The sequence below is a fragment of the Eleutherodactylus coqui genome, chromosome 2 (assembly GCF_035609145.1).
Source record: "Eleutherodactylus coqui strain aEleCoq1 chromosome 2, aEleCoq1.hap1, whole genome shotgun sequence".
NCBI lineage: Eukaryota > Metazoa > Chordata > Amphibia > Anura > Eleutherodactylidae > Eleutherodactylus > Eleutherodactylus coqui.
In genome coordinates this window covers 195,895,018-195,913,746 of record NC_089838.1, presented here as the reverse complement: position 1 = coordinate 195,913,746, position 18,729 = coordinate 195,895,018, and the positions used below count along the sequence as shown (strand labels likewise).

Below are 18,729 nucleotides of genomic sequence, written 5' to 3'. Positions count from 1 at the left end.
ATGCACACAGGCTTGTTTCCGTTCAATTTTCAGACTGAAAAATTGGGCCAAAAATTGGTTGGAAATAGCACCCACACATTTGAATCGGTGTATGCACATGGGCTTTTTTTTACTTGGACTAGTAGTCTGAGTTAAAAAAAAATAACAGCATGTCCCATTCTTGTCCGATTTATACGAGACTAGCACAATGCGAGTTGCAACGGAGAATCTCAGGTGCAACATTTTTAATGCCCATGTGAATGTAGCCTTACATTGTTGACTATGCATAATTCTATACATTCAACATACATTCATACTACAATAAATCTTTACATAATAAATGTGTACATACCTCAGGGCTGCAAATCACAGGTTTAGTGTCTGTAACTACACGTAAATGCAAATATTATTGGTATTACATATATTCTATAGGTATTCCAGTGTCTTCAATGCATGGGAAAAATACTGTATAGTTAAAATACATTTTATAAAATAGTACAAAACATGTTGTAAATGGTGAAAGTGAGATGGGCATCACTAAAAGTGTGGTGCAACACAGCATCTTTACAAATCTAGATCCATATGTGAATGATTCCAAAGTTCATCATTGAAGTAAGTGTAAAAGTACAGATGTCTACTGTGAACAACAGCATTATCTATCATTTGCAGCACGGCTGATGCCAGGACATAATTAATGGCTTCTGATATAAAAAGTCCTTGGGTAAGGCTCCACTGAGCAATATAAATGAGCAGAATTTCCTATATCTAGTTCTGTTTATCCAAATTATAGGAAAAATGAAGATATTGATAGTTTTCTCTGTTTTCTTGGCAGCAGCATGCAGCCAGAAGACTTTTATTGGGTAAGTACACTTTTTATTTTAATAAAGTCTTATTGTCTGACCTGTAACTGAAATTTTTAGAGACTCGTATTAACTACAAATCCCATTACATACATTCATTTTACACTCTTCTGGACAGTACATCTGTGAAATGAATATGGGCCATCAGCACTTAATGAGATATTACTAAAGATTATTACTGCAACATTTAGCCATTCAAAGGACAGACGTATTTTCACCCAAACGAGTGCTGACTAGACTTGGCAGAGGCTGTACAGAGGTACACAGTGTCCTTGTATTGTCACTAGGAGGAACAGCTTCTTAATATGGCATCCAATGGAGCATTCCACTTTTTTAATTAGAAGTCTATAATCATATATAATAATACCTCCCCAATAATCATGTCCCGTGTTTGAAAGTGGTGACATTTCAGTTTAATCATACCATTTTTTTATTTCCATCTCAGCAGAGATATTTATTAAAAAATATTAGTATTTACAATATTGCATCTAGATAGCTTATTGAAATTACTTGGCAGTAAATCTGTTTTTATTGTCCGATGATTGCCAGCTGGATCACTCAAAAACTAAATATATACTATATACTTGCAGCATGACCAACATGCTGGCATCAATCAACTTCCATTGATGATACCAATCAGCTGATGAAATGGCTAAGAACCTGAATGTGAACAGACTGTTGCATGATTGCAGTAGAGTGACTATTATTGTTAATGAAGAGTAACGTCTGTAATTAGTTATTTAATATATTTCTACTTTTTAGATAACAAGAAAAAAAGGTTTGGTACCATGTTGGCCAGTAGAGTCAAGTGTGATTGTTCTCAGTGAGAGAAACCAAGTAATGTTGTAGATATGATACTTTTTAATGGCTAACAAAAATACATGATGTTAATGCGAGCTTTCAGGTGGTTATTATCGACCCTTCGTCAGACTAATGAAACTGGTTTGAATGGGGCACAAATATTACACAAATGCAGAGACGACACCCCTCTCGATCGAAGTAAATGTTCACCCACAGAAATTTGAGACTGTCTCGCATTCAAGATTTAAAATAACACTAAACAGCCTGAAAAAAGAGATAGGTACTTAATCTATCTCAGTGGACTGATTAAGTATCTTTTTTCTCAGGTTGTTTAGTGTTATTTTCAAGGCCCATTTAGACACGATTATAGCTCAAAATTCGCTCAAAAGTCATCTTTTGAGTGATAATTGTTGTGTCTAAACGGGCGGCCATCATGCACTGTTCGAGCACTAGTTGTTCATCATTGACTTTTACCAAGCTAAAAGTCAGTGATGAGCCTTATCAGTGCCGCGCTGAGTTTTCAGTGGGATACCAGCTGATAGCAATCTTTCGGCTGGTATCCCACATGGAGCTGTCAGTGATAGCTCCGAGAACAAAGCAGCTCCTGCTGTTCTTGGCACTATCAGCTCAGCAAGATACCAGCTGACAGCTCCAAGAACAAAGCAGCTGTTTGCATGAACAAAAGAGCTGCTGTTCTCGGAACTGTCAGCGGTGCCCCACTCCGTCTGCATTTAACTCTTAAGTATCTAAATAGGTACAAAGTTTATGCAAAGATGATTGCTTAAAACTGTCACTCAAACTGTTGTTTGAGCGATTTTTGAGGGATCATCTTTCAGTGTAAATGGACCTTTAGTCTTGAGTGCGACACAGTCTTAAATTTACGTATGTGAACATTTATTTAGATCAAGAGGGATGTCGTCTCTGCATTTATGTTATATTTGTGCTCCATCCAAACCAGTTTCATTAGCCTGATTAAGAGTTGATTACCCCCCCAAAAGCTTGCTGTAACATCATGTATTTTTGTTAGCCATTAAAAGCTATCATATCTACAAGATTACTTGGTTTCTCTCACTCAGAACAATCACACTTTACTTTTTTGATCCAATATCATTTGGCAAAGTTCAAATACATTGAGCATTTTTACTGTAAAGTGGTAGTAAAGTAAAGGGTACATCTCCCTCTGATCCGCTGGTGATGCTATGATAATAGTATGTGTTATTTCTACTATTTCTACGCATGTCATTACCTAACATACAATCCATGTCATGCTTTAATTGCAGTACTGCAACACACTGCTTAATATACAGTATTTTTAATTTTTTGTGGCTATAGAGATCAGGTTCTACGTGCTCATGCTAAAGACTATGCACAGTTGGATATACTGAGAAAACTGGAAGCAATGAAACATTTACAGGTACCTGCAGCTACTTTTAGAGGCTAAATTTTAACTACTGCCATACGTAAATCAGCTATGCTATGTGCAGAACTGGTGTAATAACAGTTATAGAATTTGCAATATTTGAAATGCACATGTGTATATTACCTTTTACTGTGACAATCTTCTATACGCAAATGAAAGTATACAAATGAAAGTATACCTACTATTAGTATTTTTCCTACAAAACAGTGGTATAACTCATTTGGAGCATTTTCTCAATATACTAGATAAGACTAGTTTTTGTTCGTTCAGAGAACCAATACCCTCTTCCCTCACACTCATACTTGTAAAAATATCAGCTACCTATTGCAACCACTAGGGGGATAATCTGTCCATTATATGGACATAGTAATGTATGGACATGGTAATAGTAGCATTATACAGCTACATACAAACTGGTACCCTAGTAGTGGCAATAGACACACATTTTAGAGTGGGGAATGTTAGTGGGGAACTGAGAAAATGTGCATTTTAGTTGTATTAATTATGTTATGAAATTTTCCAAATAATTTATTCTGCCTATACTGTATAAGGCAAAACAATTGTAATGGTCATTATCGTTTATCCTGCTAAAGCTAGCCATACATATTAGATTAAGGTTGGCTGTATGGAACTGATTTTGATGGGATCACCTGTCCATCATTTGGCATATGTTTGCATAAGGAAAGGAGGGCATGTTGTATTTAGTATGTCTGATCCATTTGTTCTTAAAGGAGTTAAGCTGATACCAGAGGTATTTGGCCGTAGCTCATAGCTTTTTTCCTATTAAGAACACATCCATGCTTGGCTGAACTGAGCATGCATATGTGTTGGGATATTGGGAGTAATAGCTGTTGGCCAAATGAGCAGCTAGGTGTATGGCCTTCTCTGCTCATGTTAAGCTATAAAAATATAACCTGAATGTTTCCATCTTATTGTGGGCTATTCCTCATATCCTGAGATGTGCGGAGGGTCTCAGCTCAATATTGCTGTATTTACAGAATGACAGGGTTATTGTACTGCTGGAAACTAGATACACAAAATTACAATGATGATAGGAGATTACTGCATGCAGCCCTTTTTGTCATTTCCTTAGCCAGGAGTGCAGAGCAGTACTCCTATGTAGAAGCTTTATGAGACTTGGAACATTTTTTAAGGGGTTTTCCAGGGAAAATACTATTGATGATGTATCCTCAGAATCGGTCTTCAATAGTTGATCAGACGGGATCTGCTGCTTGGGACCCCGGCCGATCAGCTGATTATGTGCCAACTGACAGCATCGGTATACACTGGGGTTGAACGGAAGCAGATGCCCCAAGCCCTGTGTAGTGGCCGGTGCTTTTAACTGCAGGCACAGCTCCCATGGGTTTTCAATTAGAGCTGCGCTTGCAATTAAGAGTGCCGGCTGCTACACAGGGGTCAGAGCATTTGCTCCCACTCCAATACCAGTGCTTTCAGCTGAAGATCCCAGACGATCAATAATATTTTCCCCAAAAAACAACTTTAAGTCCCATTAATCTTTTTCATTGCAGTTTCTATAGGGCATAGTGTGATACACTTTATGTTCAGAAAAGTTGTATATGCCTCCAAGGCCTATAAGTAGGTTGAAAAAGCTGAAACAAAACAAAACATGCTAATACAACTAAATCAAAAAATATTTCACTTGTTAAAGGGAACCCATCACCTGCCTAAAGCACAATAAACTAACTTATGGCGCTGTTAGGGAAGGTGATAGGGAACTATACTTTTTTATAGTCACCCACTCCCTGGATTCCACGCTGCACGCAAAAATCAGATTATTTTTCAGAGTTCCTTATGTGCCCTCTCCCATACAAGTCTATGGGGAGTGTACGCCCACTTCCCCTCTCAGCAATGACTGACAGGCTGCTGTGAATATTTACATTGTATTGGATATGATCTGCAAATTGTCAGTTTAAAGATATTAACAAATAACTTCTTCTTCAGGTTGATTACTGGCGCAGTCCTTCAAGGTCTGGTCTACCTGTGGACATGAGAGTTCCTAATGCTGCTTTACAGCAAGTGAAGGTCTTTCTGGAATCTAACAGCATTGATTATTCCATCATGATAGAGGATATTCAGGTATATAACACACTATTTTTATTAGCAGCTATTCTGTGGACACTTGTGCAGGAAAAATAAAATAGACATTTGTATGTTGGGCATTATTTCTGTATACAAAGCCAGGAGAAAAATACTCTGTGTACACAGCAGATTGGAAGAGCAGCAATGGAGAGCAATCAAAATGTGTAAATCCAAACGATATATTCAACAAGTATTATTGTATGCTCCTTTTCAATCCTATTCTGATTATTTAAGCCTAACTTGAAATTGTATATTCTTTCCTAAATGCATAGCACAGCCTACAAGCTACAAATCATTGTTACATCCGCTCGGCGCACTTAAGCGCCACTCCTCACAATGGATGCAAGTGTGTCCATTTAAAACACACTTATATAGTATTTGCACTGACAATTTGCACCTCTTTAGGTAAAAGAGGTAAGGACATCTGTCCCTTACTAATCAGGAAAAGTGGGGAGCCCCTACCTAAAAGCAGGGTAATCGCCCCGATAAGGTCGGCCCCACTATCTTCATCTGGGACTTGGCTATCCCTGACTAGGTGCTTGGAGAGATGCAATAAACACACAGAACACAACACTGTGCACACACACTGAACACAGAACAGGACTGCACATAAAGCACATGTCTGCCCACTTGCACAGACATACCACACACGGCACTGTTCACACCAACATACAGAATAACACAACCACATAGAACAGGACTGCACATAGAGCACATGTCTGGCCACTTGCACAGACATAACACACATCAGTGTTCACACCAACACACATAGTTTTGCATAGCACATATAACAGGAATGCCACCCAGAGCTCACATGCATACAGATGGAATACCATAGCCAGTCCACACAACAGGGGAATAGAAAGTCATCCACCATGCTGACATAGGGAACAGTGTCAGTCATCACCCATCTGACACACACATAGGACATCAGACATCTGGAGGCCACACCTGCCAAGGGATAGGGAGAAACCTTCGGGCCACCTGCACCTGCACCTGTGTGGTCACCGTACCACACACTACACAATGCACGCACCCCAGAACGCAAGGAGGGGAGGGACAGCATGTCCCCAGACCATTTTCAGGGGAGGAGAGAGGGACGCTACAGACAAGCATGCACCACACAGCTCTGAGTGGGCTCAACACAAGGTACAACAGTAAGGCACTAAAATGAACAGCAATCTCTTTAAAGGTGTTGCTGGTATTTATCTGCCTCAGACCAGGGTGATTGAGAATACCTTACCCAGCCAGCTTGATTAACCCCTACCTGTTAAGGTGTACACAAGGAAACCTGTAGAACCACAGGTCCCAGACACACTTATTTGCAGATATTGGTTGAAAGGACAAAGTTCCTTGAGAGAAGTAATTTGCACTGTTTTGTCCCAATTCCTTCCTAAAGGCTGATTTACACGCAACGATTATTGCTCAAAATTTGTTCAAATGATAGCTTTTGAGCGATAATCATTGCGTGTAAATGCTACTATTATTTGCTTTTCTGACGAACGATGATTTTCATGTGAGCATGAAATCCATTGTTTGTAATAGCAGGGACCGCACGCTGAGTTCTTCACGGGAGTGCTGATAACACTGTAGTGCATCAGCTGCAGTCCCGAGGAGCTTTATGCAGAAAACAGACCATCTGCTGTTTTCTGGATACAGATCAGGGAGGCTAATTTACATGCAAATGAAGGTAATAAGCTGCTAATGGGCATTAGTGCCCATTAGTAACTTATGCAAAATGATCACTAAAATTGTCAATCATCCTAACTTTTGAACAAATTGTTAGCGATCATCTTTGCATGTAAATAGGCCTTAAAGCCAGGTTCACATATTGTCTAAAAAAATTATGCTACTGATTTGACTAATCTGCACTAAATCCACAACAAATCTGCAAATGCAATTTCATCCATTGCATTGTATTTTTAGTGAGTGGAGCTTGTTAAACTCCTAATCACTTACTGTATTGTGAAATTTTGGTGCAAATTCCACAACCAAAATTAGAAGAGCATATACACAGTGTTTCAGCCCACTCCAAATGTTTGATTCATGCTTGAACTGATTTTTTAGGGGAAGACAAGAAGGCAGAAATAAGTGCTGCATCTTTAGATACAAACTCGTAGGCTATTGAAGTTGGCATCCCAGATGGTCCCATAAATGTTATATTAGCGATAAATCTGTGACTGGACAGGCCACAAAAGTGTAGCAATGTTGTGGAGGTATTCCTCTTGAAGCCCTTCCATGAGAGGCAACACATGTGGCTGCAGGATGTCCTGAACATGTCACTGAGCTGTCATTGTCCCTTGTACCACTACTGTACCATCTCGTACCACTGACTGTTGTATATGAAGGTCCCCCAGACCATCACACCAGCAGTGGGGGCAGTGTGACGCTCCACAGCAAAGGCAGGATTAAGGCGCTCACCCCAGGTTTTTGGACCCAACCGTGATCAGGGCCTAAACTAAACCTGGATTTATCCCTGAAGACAACCTGGTTTCATTCCATAGAAGTCCAGTTTTGTTGTTTATGACAAATGCAAATGAGGGAACGGTGGGTGGATCTCAAAAGCAGTAATGTAATGGGAGCCATGAGACCCAATGTCCTTCAGCCAAACACCTGAAAACAGTTCCGACAGACATAGCCTGTAACGATGGTGCCACCTGTCTAAGGATAGCGGACAACAAAACAGTTGAAGCTTCTGGTGTTTGTTGGATGATCAGATGATCCTCTTTACTGGTGGTCTGGTCTGTTGAAGCTGTTCTGAGCTCGGTCTCCTTGTGTTCACACCCTCACACATCCACTGGTCCCAACACTTCCTAACAGTCTAGTCAGAATGACCAAGGTGGGTGGCAATTCGTCAATACGACCATTAAGCTTCTCGCATTCCAGTAATACGCCCCCTCAAACTCTGACTGTAGGAAATCTCTTCTCTGCATCAAAGAGGCGTCTAGAGGTCAACAAGCTCTACACAAGTGGAAAAAGATGTCCAGTACAGACAAGTAGCCTCTGAGAGCTTTTTTATAGGCCAAAGGTCTTTGATGGCAAGACTGTTCATCTAATCGCGCCACAACTCTATTTATTTGCATATCTTTCTGAGATGTAACTGCATGTGGAGTTTTGCAGCAAAACGACAATTCCTTCTAGGTACTTGATGTTTTTTGTTTTACAAAGAGTATATATATATATAGAGAGAGAGAGAGAGGTATACTTAAAGTAAATGTCGGTCTTCTCTTGAGACGCTTACATATTTTGCTGTTGTATTATCATTTACATTTATTTTCTATTTCTTCCCAGGAATTACTGGAGAAGGAGCAGCAGCAGATGCATTCTGCAAAGTCCCGTGAAAGAAATACTGGTAGCTTTAGCTATTCGACCTTTCACACTATAGAAGAGGTTAATATACATGTTATTCTTATGAATTTTAATGTTTGGATAATGTCAGTGTTAGGGCTTAAATACATGGCTGCGTTTTTGTCACATTTCACTGCCATGTAAATCAGCCAGTTCACATACCCCATACCCTGGCCAGGGATTTATGCCTCATAACTCACAGTCTGGTCGTACTTCAGCACCTTCGCTGCAGTGATCTCTGGCCTCTCTTGGCTGCTGCTCTTCAGCCCCCTGGTTCATCTGGGCCCTGTCTGTCTTGGGTCACTTAGCACTTTGGCAGTCCCCACTTTAAACTTCTGTTCATCCGAGCCCCTTGGTGTTCTACTGCGCTGCTCCCTAGAATGGAGACACCATGGCTTAGACTGGTCTCTATACTCAGCAGCTGCCGCCACATCACAGATCTCTCTTGCTGACCTCTTCTCTAAGTTGCATTACACTTAAAGAGGTTTTGTCATTACAAAAAAAAATTCTATACTTACCTATTCTTCCGTGTGCAATCTTATTACCGGCTCTTCTCCTCCCCGATCTTCTCCTGGCTCACTCAGTCCCCGGGTCAACTCACCTCTAGCCAGCTGGATCCTCTTCTTTCTGCTATGTAGCATCTATTCATTGCATTCTGCTCCCTGCGGGTCAGTGTACAGCGGGGCAGGGAATGCCCAATCCCCAGCAACTTGCTTTAGTATGCAGGTGGGTGCGGGGTCTCACCACTAGTCTTCATGTAGTATATGAATAGTATCTGAACACTCGTGGCAAGACACCGCGCATGAGCATTTGCGGCAATAGAAGAATCGTCTGGCTTGAGATTACATGACCCGGGGGAATAGAGGACCCAGGAGAAGATGTGGTAAGAAGACTGGCGGGGGAGGAATAGGTAAGTATAGAATTTTTTTTTCTAATGACAAAACCCCTTTATTATTGTTATACACTAAATGGCTACATTGTCCAGATGCATGACCCCCACTCATATTTGCCCAGGGGCATGCTTAGAACTTGCTACTGCACTAAAAAAAAATTTAGGAAGAATAATGTAAATTATAAATTTATTGTAGATTTTGAATTTATGTCTCATATAACAATATTTGACGCCGAATTTAGTTGCTTTAAGTGCATTTTTGACCCCTTAATGACATAATTAATTTTAGCCTTAAGAACCAGTAAATTGTTTCCCCTTTCGTGTTCCAACAGTCATAACTTTTTTATTTTTCGTTAGTGTAGCTGTGTGACACCTGGCATTTTGCTAGGCAAGTTCTTGTTTTTTAAAGAACTGATTTTGGACACAAGTAATGTACTACATAATGTTTATTAATTTTTTCTGTGGGGCAATGGGGAAAGCAGCAGTTTCTCAATTTTTAATGGGGAATTTAATTTTACAGCTTTCACTGTGTGGTATAAATAATATATTTTTTATTCTATGTGTCATTATTAGAGATGAGCGAACACCAAAATGTTCGGGTGTTCGTTATTCGTAACGAACTTCCCGTGATGCTCGAGGGTTCATTTCGAACAACGAACCCCATTGAAGTCAATGGGCGACCGGAACATTTTTGTATTTCGCCGATGCTCGCTAAGGTTTTCATGTGTGAAAATCTGGGCAATTCAGGAAAGTGATGGGAATGACACAGTGACGGATAGGGCAGGCGAGGGGCTACATGGTGGGCTGCATCTCAAGTTCACAGGTCCCACTATTAAGCCACAATAGCGGCAAGAGTGCCCCCCCCCCCCCCCCCCCACTGTCAGCATAAAGATCGTCCTCCTCTGGCACAGCTGTAACAGCTGTAGCAGAGAAGAACGATGTTTGCCCATTGAATTCAATGGAACCGGCAATACAGCCGACTCCACTGAATGCAATGGGCTGCCGGCGATCGCAGGATGAATGGTCGGAAAGGGGTTAAATATATAACCCCTTTCCTGCAATTCATCCAGAAATGTGTTACACTAAAAATATATACCGGCGTATAAGGCGACCGGGCGTATAAGACGACCCCCCAACTGTCACCTTATACGCCGGTAATACAGTGGAGCAAAGAATAAAAAGCATTACTTACGTTTTTAGATGATCTGCGGCGCTCCTGCAGGCTGTCACTCCCTCCTGGTCCACGGCAGACAAGCTTTCTCCACGAAAGACTTTAAATCCCTGCCTCCAGAAGCACATGTGCCTTCAGCCAATCACAGCCAATGACAATGATGTCATTGAATGGCTGTGATTGGCTGTGTTTCTGGAGGCGGGGATTTCAAGCCTTGAAATCCCCGCCTCCAGAAACACAGCCAATCACAGCCATTCAATGACATCATTGTCATTGGCTGTGATTGGCTGAAGGCACATGTGCTTCTGGAGGCAGGGATTTAAAGTCTTTCGTGGAGAAAGCTTGTCTGCCGTGGACCAGGAGGGAGTGACAGCCTGCAGGAGCACCGCAGATCATCTAAAAACGTAAGTAATGCTTTTTATTCTTTGCTCCACTGTATTACCGGCGTATAAGGTGACAGTTGGGGGGTCGTCTTATACGCCCCGTCGCCTTAAACGCCGGTATATATTTTTAGTGTAACACATTTCTGGATGAATTGCAGGAAAGGGGTTATATATTTAACCCCTTTCCGACCATTCATCCTGCGATCGCCGGCAGCCCATTGCATTCAGTGGAGTCGGCTGTATTGCCGGTTCCATTGAATTCAATGGGCAAACATCGTTCTTCTCTGCTACAGCTGTTACAGCTGTGCCAGAGAAGAAGGATTTGTCTTCTATATGTTCTCAATGGGGTCAGCGCTGCTGCCGCTGGCCCCATTGAGCGCATATAGAATGCATCCATAGCGAGCAGCGGGAGGGGCAGACTTTCATATCAGGCGGACACCTTATCTCCCCAGCCACTCACAGCAGGGGGGTGGTATAGGGCTTAAACGTTGCAGGGGGAAGTTGTAATGCCTTCCCTGTCTTTATATTGGCCAAAAAAAAGCGCTAACGTCTCAGGGAAGAAAGTTTAATTTACCAGAACACCGCATGGTGTTCGTTACGAATAACGAACATCCCGAACACCCTAATATTCGCACGAATAGCAAGCTCGGACGAACGCGTTCGCTCATCTCTAGTCATTATGATTATATTTATTTTTATAGAGGTTTCAGTGCTTTTTCACAATCTAAGCACTTTTTTTTGTATGGCGCCACATGCCAGGACCAGAGCATTCTTAACATTCCATCGACACACTTGTATGTGGACTTGTTCCTTGTGGGACAACTTTAGTTTTTGTTGCTACCATTTTGCAGTGTATACAATTTTTTTGTAGTTTTTTTGCTGAAGTGAGTGAAATGAAATTTATTTTATAGTACGGATTGTTATGTATGTGGTGATACCAATCATGTTTAGGGTTCTTTTTTGCTTTTGATCTTTTTCAATATTTAAAGCCTTGTATGAGGGGGAAAAAAAATTGCATCTTATTTTTACGCAAAAATGTATAGATGACATGGTCAGCAATGACTGCAGAATCTGTAGAGTTAAATGGTATAGAGGAGTGATTAGATGAGACAGTGCTCATTTTTTAACTCCTTTTTTTGGGAAAGAAAAACCCATATGTGACAATTGGAAAGCAAATATGCTCTCTTATTGATGAAGGATGATAAAATGCATTCCCTCCCCCCTCCTATCCCAGGATAGGGAGATCTTCTCTGTTGCCTTATATCTCTTCTACCTCTCCTCACTGCTCTGCATTGCACATTGACAGTTTGCCTGACCCTATTTTAAATGGCTGTAGTTTTGGGTTCTATCAGGGCTATCAAGATGCCTTTAGAGTCATTTTAAAACCAGTCTTGAACCAGAGTTACAGATGTCCAAAATTGTAACATCTTTTTCCTGCAGAATAAACTGAGCTTATCCTAAATTGCTGGTGGGGGTTAAAATAATTACTGTATAAATCCTTATTAAACGTCAAGCTTGTACCAATCTATAACTATTAGTTGCATTGAAAGATTAACTAATTATTTGTTTCCTTTTTTCAGATTTACAACTGGATGGACAGTTTAGTGATGGAGTATCCAAAATTAGTCAGCAAGATTGATATTGATCAGAGCTATGAAGGTCGTCCAATTTATGCATTGAAGGTGAAGATAGGAGCAATTGCTTTTATATTTGTGCACCTTTGTGGCTGGTTGACAAAAAGTAGTTTACTGCTGTCTCCTAGGGAGCATTCACATGGGTGACAGTGAGTTGCACCCGGCATTCTTGGGTGCAATTTGCATCGTATAGCACATGGTCCCCCAGTCTGTGTGCTGTGCGGGAGACCCCACAACTGCATGTTTTATTCTCAGCACGAAAATAGAACATGCTGCGATTCTCCCGTCTCACTGTGAGAGAAAAATTGCCCATGGAAATACACCCATTGTGCGAGATGCACAAAACTTGAATGATTTTCTCGCCCGTGTGAATGCACCCTTAAATGGCTGTCTGAAGCTGTAACTTCGTGGCACCTGTTATTATAGTGAAGCTCTGGGTCACAAATGGCTGCTGTATGAAGAAAAATAATTTGCAGATAAGAAGAGCATTTGAGGTTTTGTTTCTTTGGGATGAGATGTAGTTTATGGAACCGACACCTAGCAATTGTTGGTCCTGAGGCTAGGACTACACTCGACTTTGTCACTTATTCCCTGTTGCTTCTAGTCCCACTTTTAATCTGTCATACATTGGGCATGTCTGACATAAACATGTGATCTTATTTGACTTAGAAATAAGTTTTACTGAAATATTTAATCACATGAAGTTGATATGTTTCTTTTTTAAGTACTCTAACCATGGGTGGAAGTCCTGTTTCAGTTAAAATAATATCTTTATTTTTTCATTGTGCATTTGCGATTTGCATTTTGTATTGTATATTTGGGTAGATTTTTCGTATTAAAACAGATTCAAAAATTTAGTTTGCTTCTTTTACCCTGCATGTTGAAAGAGTCTTGTGGAAGAATTGCAGAGAACACAGGCAGTTAACTTCCTCCTAATCACTTCTATTTTCGGCTGCCATATAGTTTCGGTGGAGCTTAGTGTTCCAGGTTGTCCATGGCAGACAGACCAGTGGGAGAAGGCTCTTTCTTCAGCCAGTTGCTTTATATCCAGACACAGGAAATGTATAGGATTGGGGTGGTGGCTGCTTTTCTGGAACTCAATTAGAATAACTCTAAATACATCATTACCATTTTTGACTGCAATATGAGATGAAATATCATCAAGCAGAAGGAAGAGATTGAATGAGGAATTCCTAGATTTCTAAAAAATATTTTGTGTCTTTTGATACTTTAATGGTGACCACAATGGTAGCAGTTTGTACATTTTCACATATTTTTATACACTTTTCCTTTTTAGTTCAGTACAGGTGGAAACAAACCAGCTATATGGATTGACACTGGAATTCATTCTCGGGAGTGGATTACCCAGGCCACAGGTGTATGGACAGCTAAAAAGGTTGTGATCAAGGAAGACACATGTTAAAAAATTACATAACTGCTCTAATCTATTTCAAATGTATTTTCAATAGCCATGTTCTAAACTAATTAATTATATTTATACATATTTCTATTCTATTTTGTAGATTGCTAGCAGCTATGGTGTTGACTCATCACTTACTGATATCCTGAATAATATGGACATATTTCTGGAGATTGTTACCAATCCCGATGGTTATGCATATACCCATAGTACGGTGAGATTGCACCCTAAATTGGTGCTGAGACATTGTGACATTGTAGGAAAACGCAACTCTGTAACTACCTTGCTCTAAATTCGTTCACATAATAGCAAAATATAGTAAGTAGTCAATCTGACACACAGTATAAAGGTCCACAATCTTCTAACTCTACCTCCACTGGTTATGTAGTCTTCAGTATTCAACAACAACATTATATTTAGCTACTTTTGGGAAAGATCCATTTACAAGTTGGCACTTTTACAGAAAGATAATTGATTGTATTGTTTGTTTTCATAGATTAATTATTTAAATGATTTTCTGTATGGTTACTTTAGAATCGCATGTGGAGAAAGACCCGGTCAATCAATGAGGGCTCTTCTTGTGTTGGTGTAGACCCAAACAGGAATTGGAATGCAGGTTTTGGAGGTAAAAAAACTTGATTACATGGTTCATATTTCCACCTAAGTAAAAGTAGGGGTGAAGGAGATTTACAATACGATTAAGTCTACATCATACTAAAAGGAGTTGTCCCACGATTAAATATTACATTTCTATTAGATCATGTAACGCATAGTCCTTTTTAATTAGAGTCATTAAAACAAAAATATTCCAGTGTCTTGTCTAGATATTACATACTTGTTATGGCACCCACTGGTGTTCTTTTGATTTCTTCTCAGAATGTCCAACTAACGTGTGCAGTTTGGGCAGTCACACATGCCTGGATACTCTAGTATCTCAGTCCCACTGCCTGGATACTCTAGTACAATGGAGGCTGAGTGATTACTGCTATCATATGGTCTATATATTTTGTCCGTGTGCTGATCATGTATTCCATGGACAGTACATGACCCTTGAAGAGCCCATGAGGCTATTTGCATGGACATTCTTTCACTTGGTTGAGCATAGCACATGCAATGTGCAGAGTCCATATATATCAGACAACAGATGGATGTATGTAAGTGTACTGTTCAATGGGAGTTGTCCTCGAGTTTCTTGGGTGCAACTCACATACAGACATTTGAATTCAGCCTTAGGTGGACGTTCTGAAAGCACATATAAAGAACACCAAGATCAGATTGTTCTAATGGAATAATTTAAGCACAATTTTTGGAGGATTGCAACAGACATTTTTACAGTATCTAGAATGCAAAGGTAAACCATTGAACATGTAGTTTTTTTGTCTTGCAGGCCCTGGTTCCAGCAGTAATCCATGTGCTGAGACATATCATGGTGCTTATCCTCAGTCTGAGCCTGAAGTTGAGTCTATTGCGCAGTTTATTTTGGCTCATGGCAATATTAAAGCTATGCTTACCATACACAGCTACTCCCAAATGCTTCTCTTTCCGTATGGCTACACCCATAATCTAACACCAGACCACGAGGAGTTGGTAAGAATAACAAAAAATTGGACTTTATGTATAAAAATTGCAGATCAATGCCAGTTTTAACATAAGAGCTAAATATTACGACTTTGGATATATTATCTGTTATTCAACAAGATTTATCTAGTTGCCTTACTATGTAAATGCAGTACCTGTTACCTTTTATACTTGCTTAGGCAAGGTCCTTCCATCTGTCATATAACATAACAGCCCAGAGGAATGGTATGTGCACAGCACCAGGCTAGTCCTGCCCAAGAGAAAAATGTAAAGATATTTAACTTAAGTCTAGCAGATTATAATACAGAAGCTATATCTTCTATCCTCTGCATATGTGTCCTCAACATATTCCGCAATGTTGTGCAAGGGTGAGTCAAAAATTATCCACACCCCATCTGTAGAGTTTATTTTAATCAGCTTTCAGAAAAGACAAATACAATCTCTCCGATTTTCAAGACACTATGTCCATCTGTCATCAAGCTTTCATATTCTCTCATTAAAGGCTGAGCCGTGAGCTAAGAATCCACTGCCATCTTCACCTCTTCATCTTCATCTGTTTAGGGCTTCTTACAGGGGACAAAACAGGTGATAGTGGATGGAGCAAGATCATGACTATAGGGAGGATGCTTTAACACCTCAAAACAATAAAAAAAGAAGTTCACCTGCGCGGTCACTGTTGTCATCAGTTGTCGACGTAGACGAGTGTCCAGCTCACTCTTCATGGCTGCCACTTGTGCGACCTTCCTTGAACCTCTTTATCTAATTACACACTTTTTTTGCAACAAAACACTTTCTCCTTACTGTGTATAACATCGATAAATATTGGCCTGGGGCACACCCTAAGACCACAAAAAATGAAGCATTGCATGTTGCTATTCTTTCGTGCAAATCTCAAGTGGTGCAGCCATTTTTTCTTGCACCCCAGTCACAAATTAACTGATGTAACACATTCAAACTTGCACAGCAGTAACTGGGGAGACAGTGACCTACAATGGAAAGCAATGATAAGACAGTGCTGCCAACAGAAGTTTTTTGAAGTGCAGATAATTTTTTGTCTTATCCTTGTATATAAATTGGCATTATCGGTTCCTGTCTCCTATGGGGTTCACAAACGTCCTATCTCACATACACTTAAGGAATTCTTACAAGAAGTCAATTAATTAATCATCACGGTTTGTAGATTTCAGACAAAGCAGAATATCTGGGTAATCCCAGACATATACAAGGAGAACATATAAACCCTATGCAGTTGGTGTTCTTAATTGCTTTTTAATGTGAAAATCCAGATGGTAGGGCAATAGTACTAATTTCTGAGCCATTAGGTTGCCTGTGCACATGCTGCTAAGGAAATAAGATTAGCAGATTATTCACATTTAGCTGAGGTCATCATGGTAATCATAATCCATGTTTTCTTTTCTATTGTAAGTTATGGAATCTGTATCAAACGTTAAGTCATAATGGGCCATATAAACATTGTATGCTTACTAACTGTTCAAGATGGTGAGCCCCATCCAAACTTTGTAATAATTTTTACTTTTGCTATGGCTGTTTTGTGAACTTTTATAACTGCTAGAGACAGTGTTTTTTTCCCATTTGACCACAAGGCTCATGAGCTGTGTGACTAGACATTTACTATGTTTCTCTAGATTGTATGTTTGGAAATGGTTAGAGAAAAAATATATAAAACCTAATATATTGACATAAAACACACACAAAAAGTGTCAGCAAATAATTAATAAAGCAGGGACTAGGAGAAAAATTAGGGTTTCAGAAACTGATTATTTTGTCACCCAACAACTTTCATTGTGTTCTTAGACGGAACTGGCCAAACGAACAGCAACTGCTCTGGCATCTTTGTACGGAACTCAGTATACTTATGGAACTACTATTGCCACCATTTGTAAGTAACACAATTCTAGAACTGTCTTGAATATGGGAATGGATAATAATAGATACAATTGTATCTTCTAAGCACTAACCACATCAACAGCACAAATATATTTCCTGTCCTGACATTTTGCTACTATGTATCAGTTTAAGTAAAATATATCAGCCAGTTGTCTCGACTGTTCACAGAGCATCGGATACAATTGTAACAAAATGTCTGGAAAAGGACAAGGCTAGATGTGTACATGGTTGAAGGCTCTGGATATAATTCTAATCCATGACAGCAATGAGAGATCTTGAAAATGGTCAGGAAATGAAACAAAGTATATTAGAAGCTTCAGGACTTTTCATTATTCATTTATTAAGCTTAGTAATATAAAAATCAAGTTCTGCAAGTGACACAACAAGGTCCAAGAATATGCTAACTGTAAGTAAAGTTTACCATATATAATTGTTGGATACTATCATAGTGTTAAAGACATTGGTCAGTGTACCTGCAGGTACTAAGCTAGTAGCTAGTCAAGGAGGGGCTCTGACAGGAGACAGGCTAGCCATACCTCCCCCACTGCTCAGCCTGCATCTGGAACCTCAAAATCAGCCTTTCATATTTCTGTGCATTATATGTAAAGTAGTTCGATGGAAAATCCATTGCTAGAGAGTGATCACTGCTTAATGCCGAAAGCCAAGGACCGCTCTCTAGCAATGAATCGCCCTTCAGACCTCTTTGACTTTATTTACATATGTCACATAGCATCATAAAAGGCTGATTTTGGGGATCTTGATGCAGGTTGAGCAGTGAAGGAGGTGTATGTAGCCTGTGCCCCATATGTCCCTGTAGTACTACTGGTTTAGTAGTTCTAGGGATGCCGACACATGTCCTTTAGAAACTCAGAATTATATAATTTTGCAAATAATGCTGCAAATAAAAATATTATTTTTTTCTATTTTATTTTCTTCAGACCAAGCAGATGGTACAACAACTGATTGGGCTTATGATAATGGCATCAAGTATTCTTATACCTTTGAGTTAAGAGACACAGGAAAATATGGCTTCCTTCTTCCTGCTGAGCAGATCATACCCACAGCAGAAGAGACTTGGCTGGCTCTCATGACAATTATGGAACATGTCAAAGATCACCCATATTAATTCCACATGCCTCTGAATGATGCAGTGTTGAACACAATTACAACAATAAATTTACATTTTGGTCACTTTTTGTCATTCTCTTATTATTTCTATTACTATGGGAATTGGT

The 18,729-nt window shown here is 39.8% G+C and overlaps 1 protein-coding gene across 1 annotated transcript; it reads left to right on the top strand.

Annotated features, from left to right (window-relative positions):
* The first annotated feature begins 764 nt into the window (after window positions 1-764).
* LOC136610712 (carboxypeptidase A1-like) lies at window positions 765-18,675 on the top strand. Its single transcript, XM_066589924.1, has 11 exons — window positions 765-839; window positions 2,973-3,054; window positions 5,023-5,157; window positions 8,452-8,550; window positions 12,535-12,636; window positions 13,886-13,984; window positions 14,112-14,222; window positions 14,543-14,633; window positions 15,396-15,595; window positions 17,402-17,486; window positions 18,433-18,675. Exons 1-11 carry the CDS (start codon window positions 775-777, stop codon window positions 18,618-18,620), a joined length of 1,257 nt encoding a protein of 418 aa, XP_066446021.1. The 5' UTR covers window positions 765-774; the 3' UTR covers window positions 18,621-18,675.
* The last annotated feature ends 54 nt before the right edge of the window (window positions 18,676-18,729 follow it).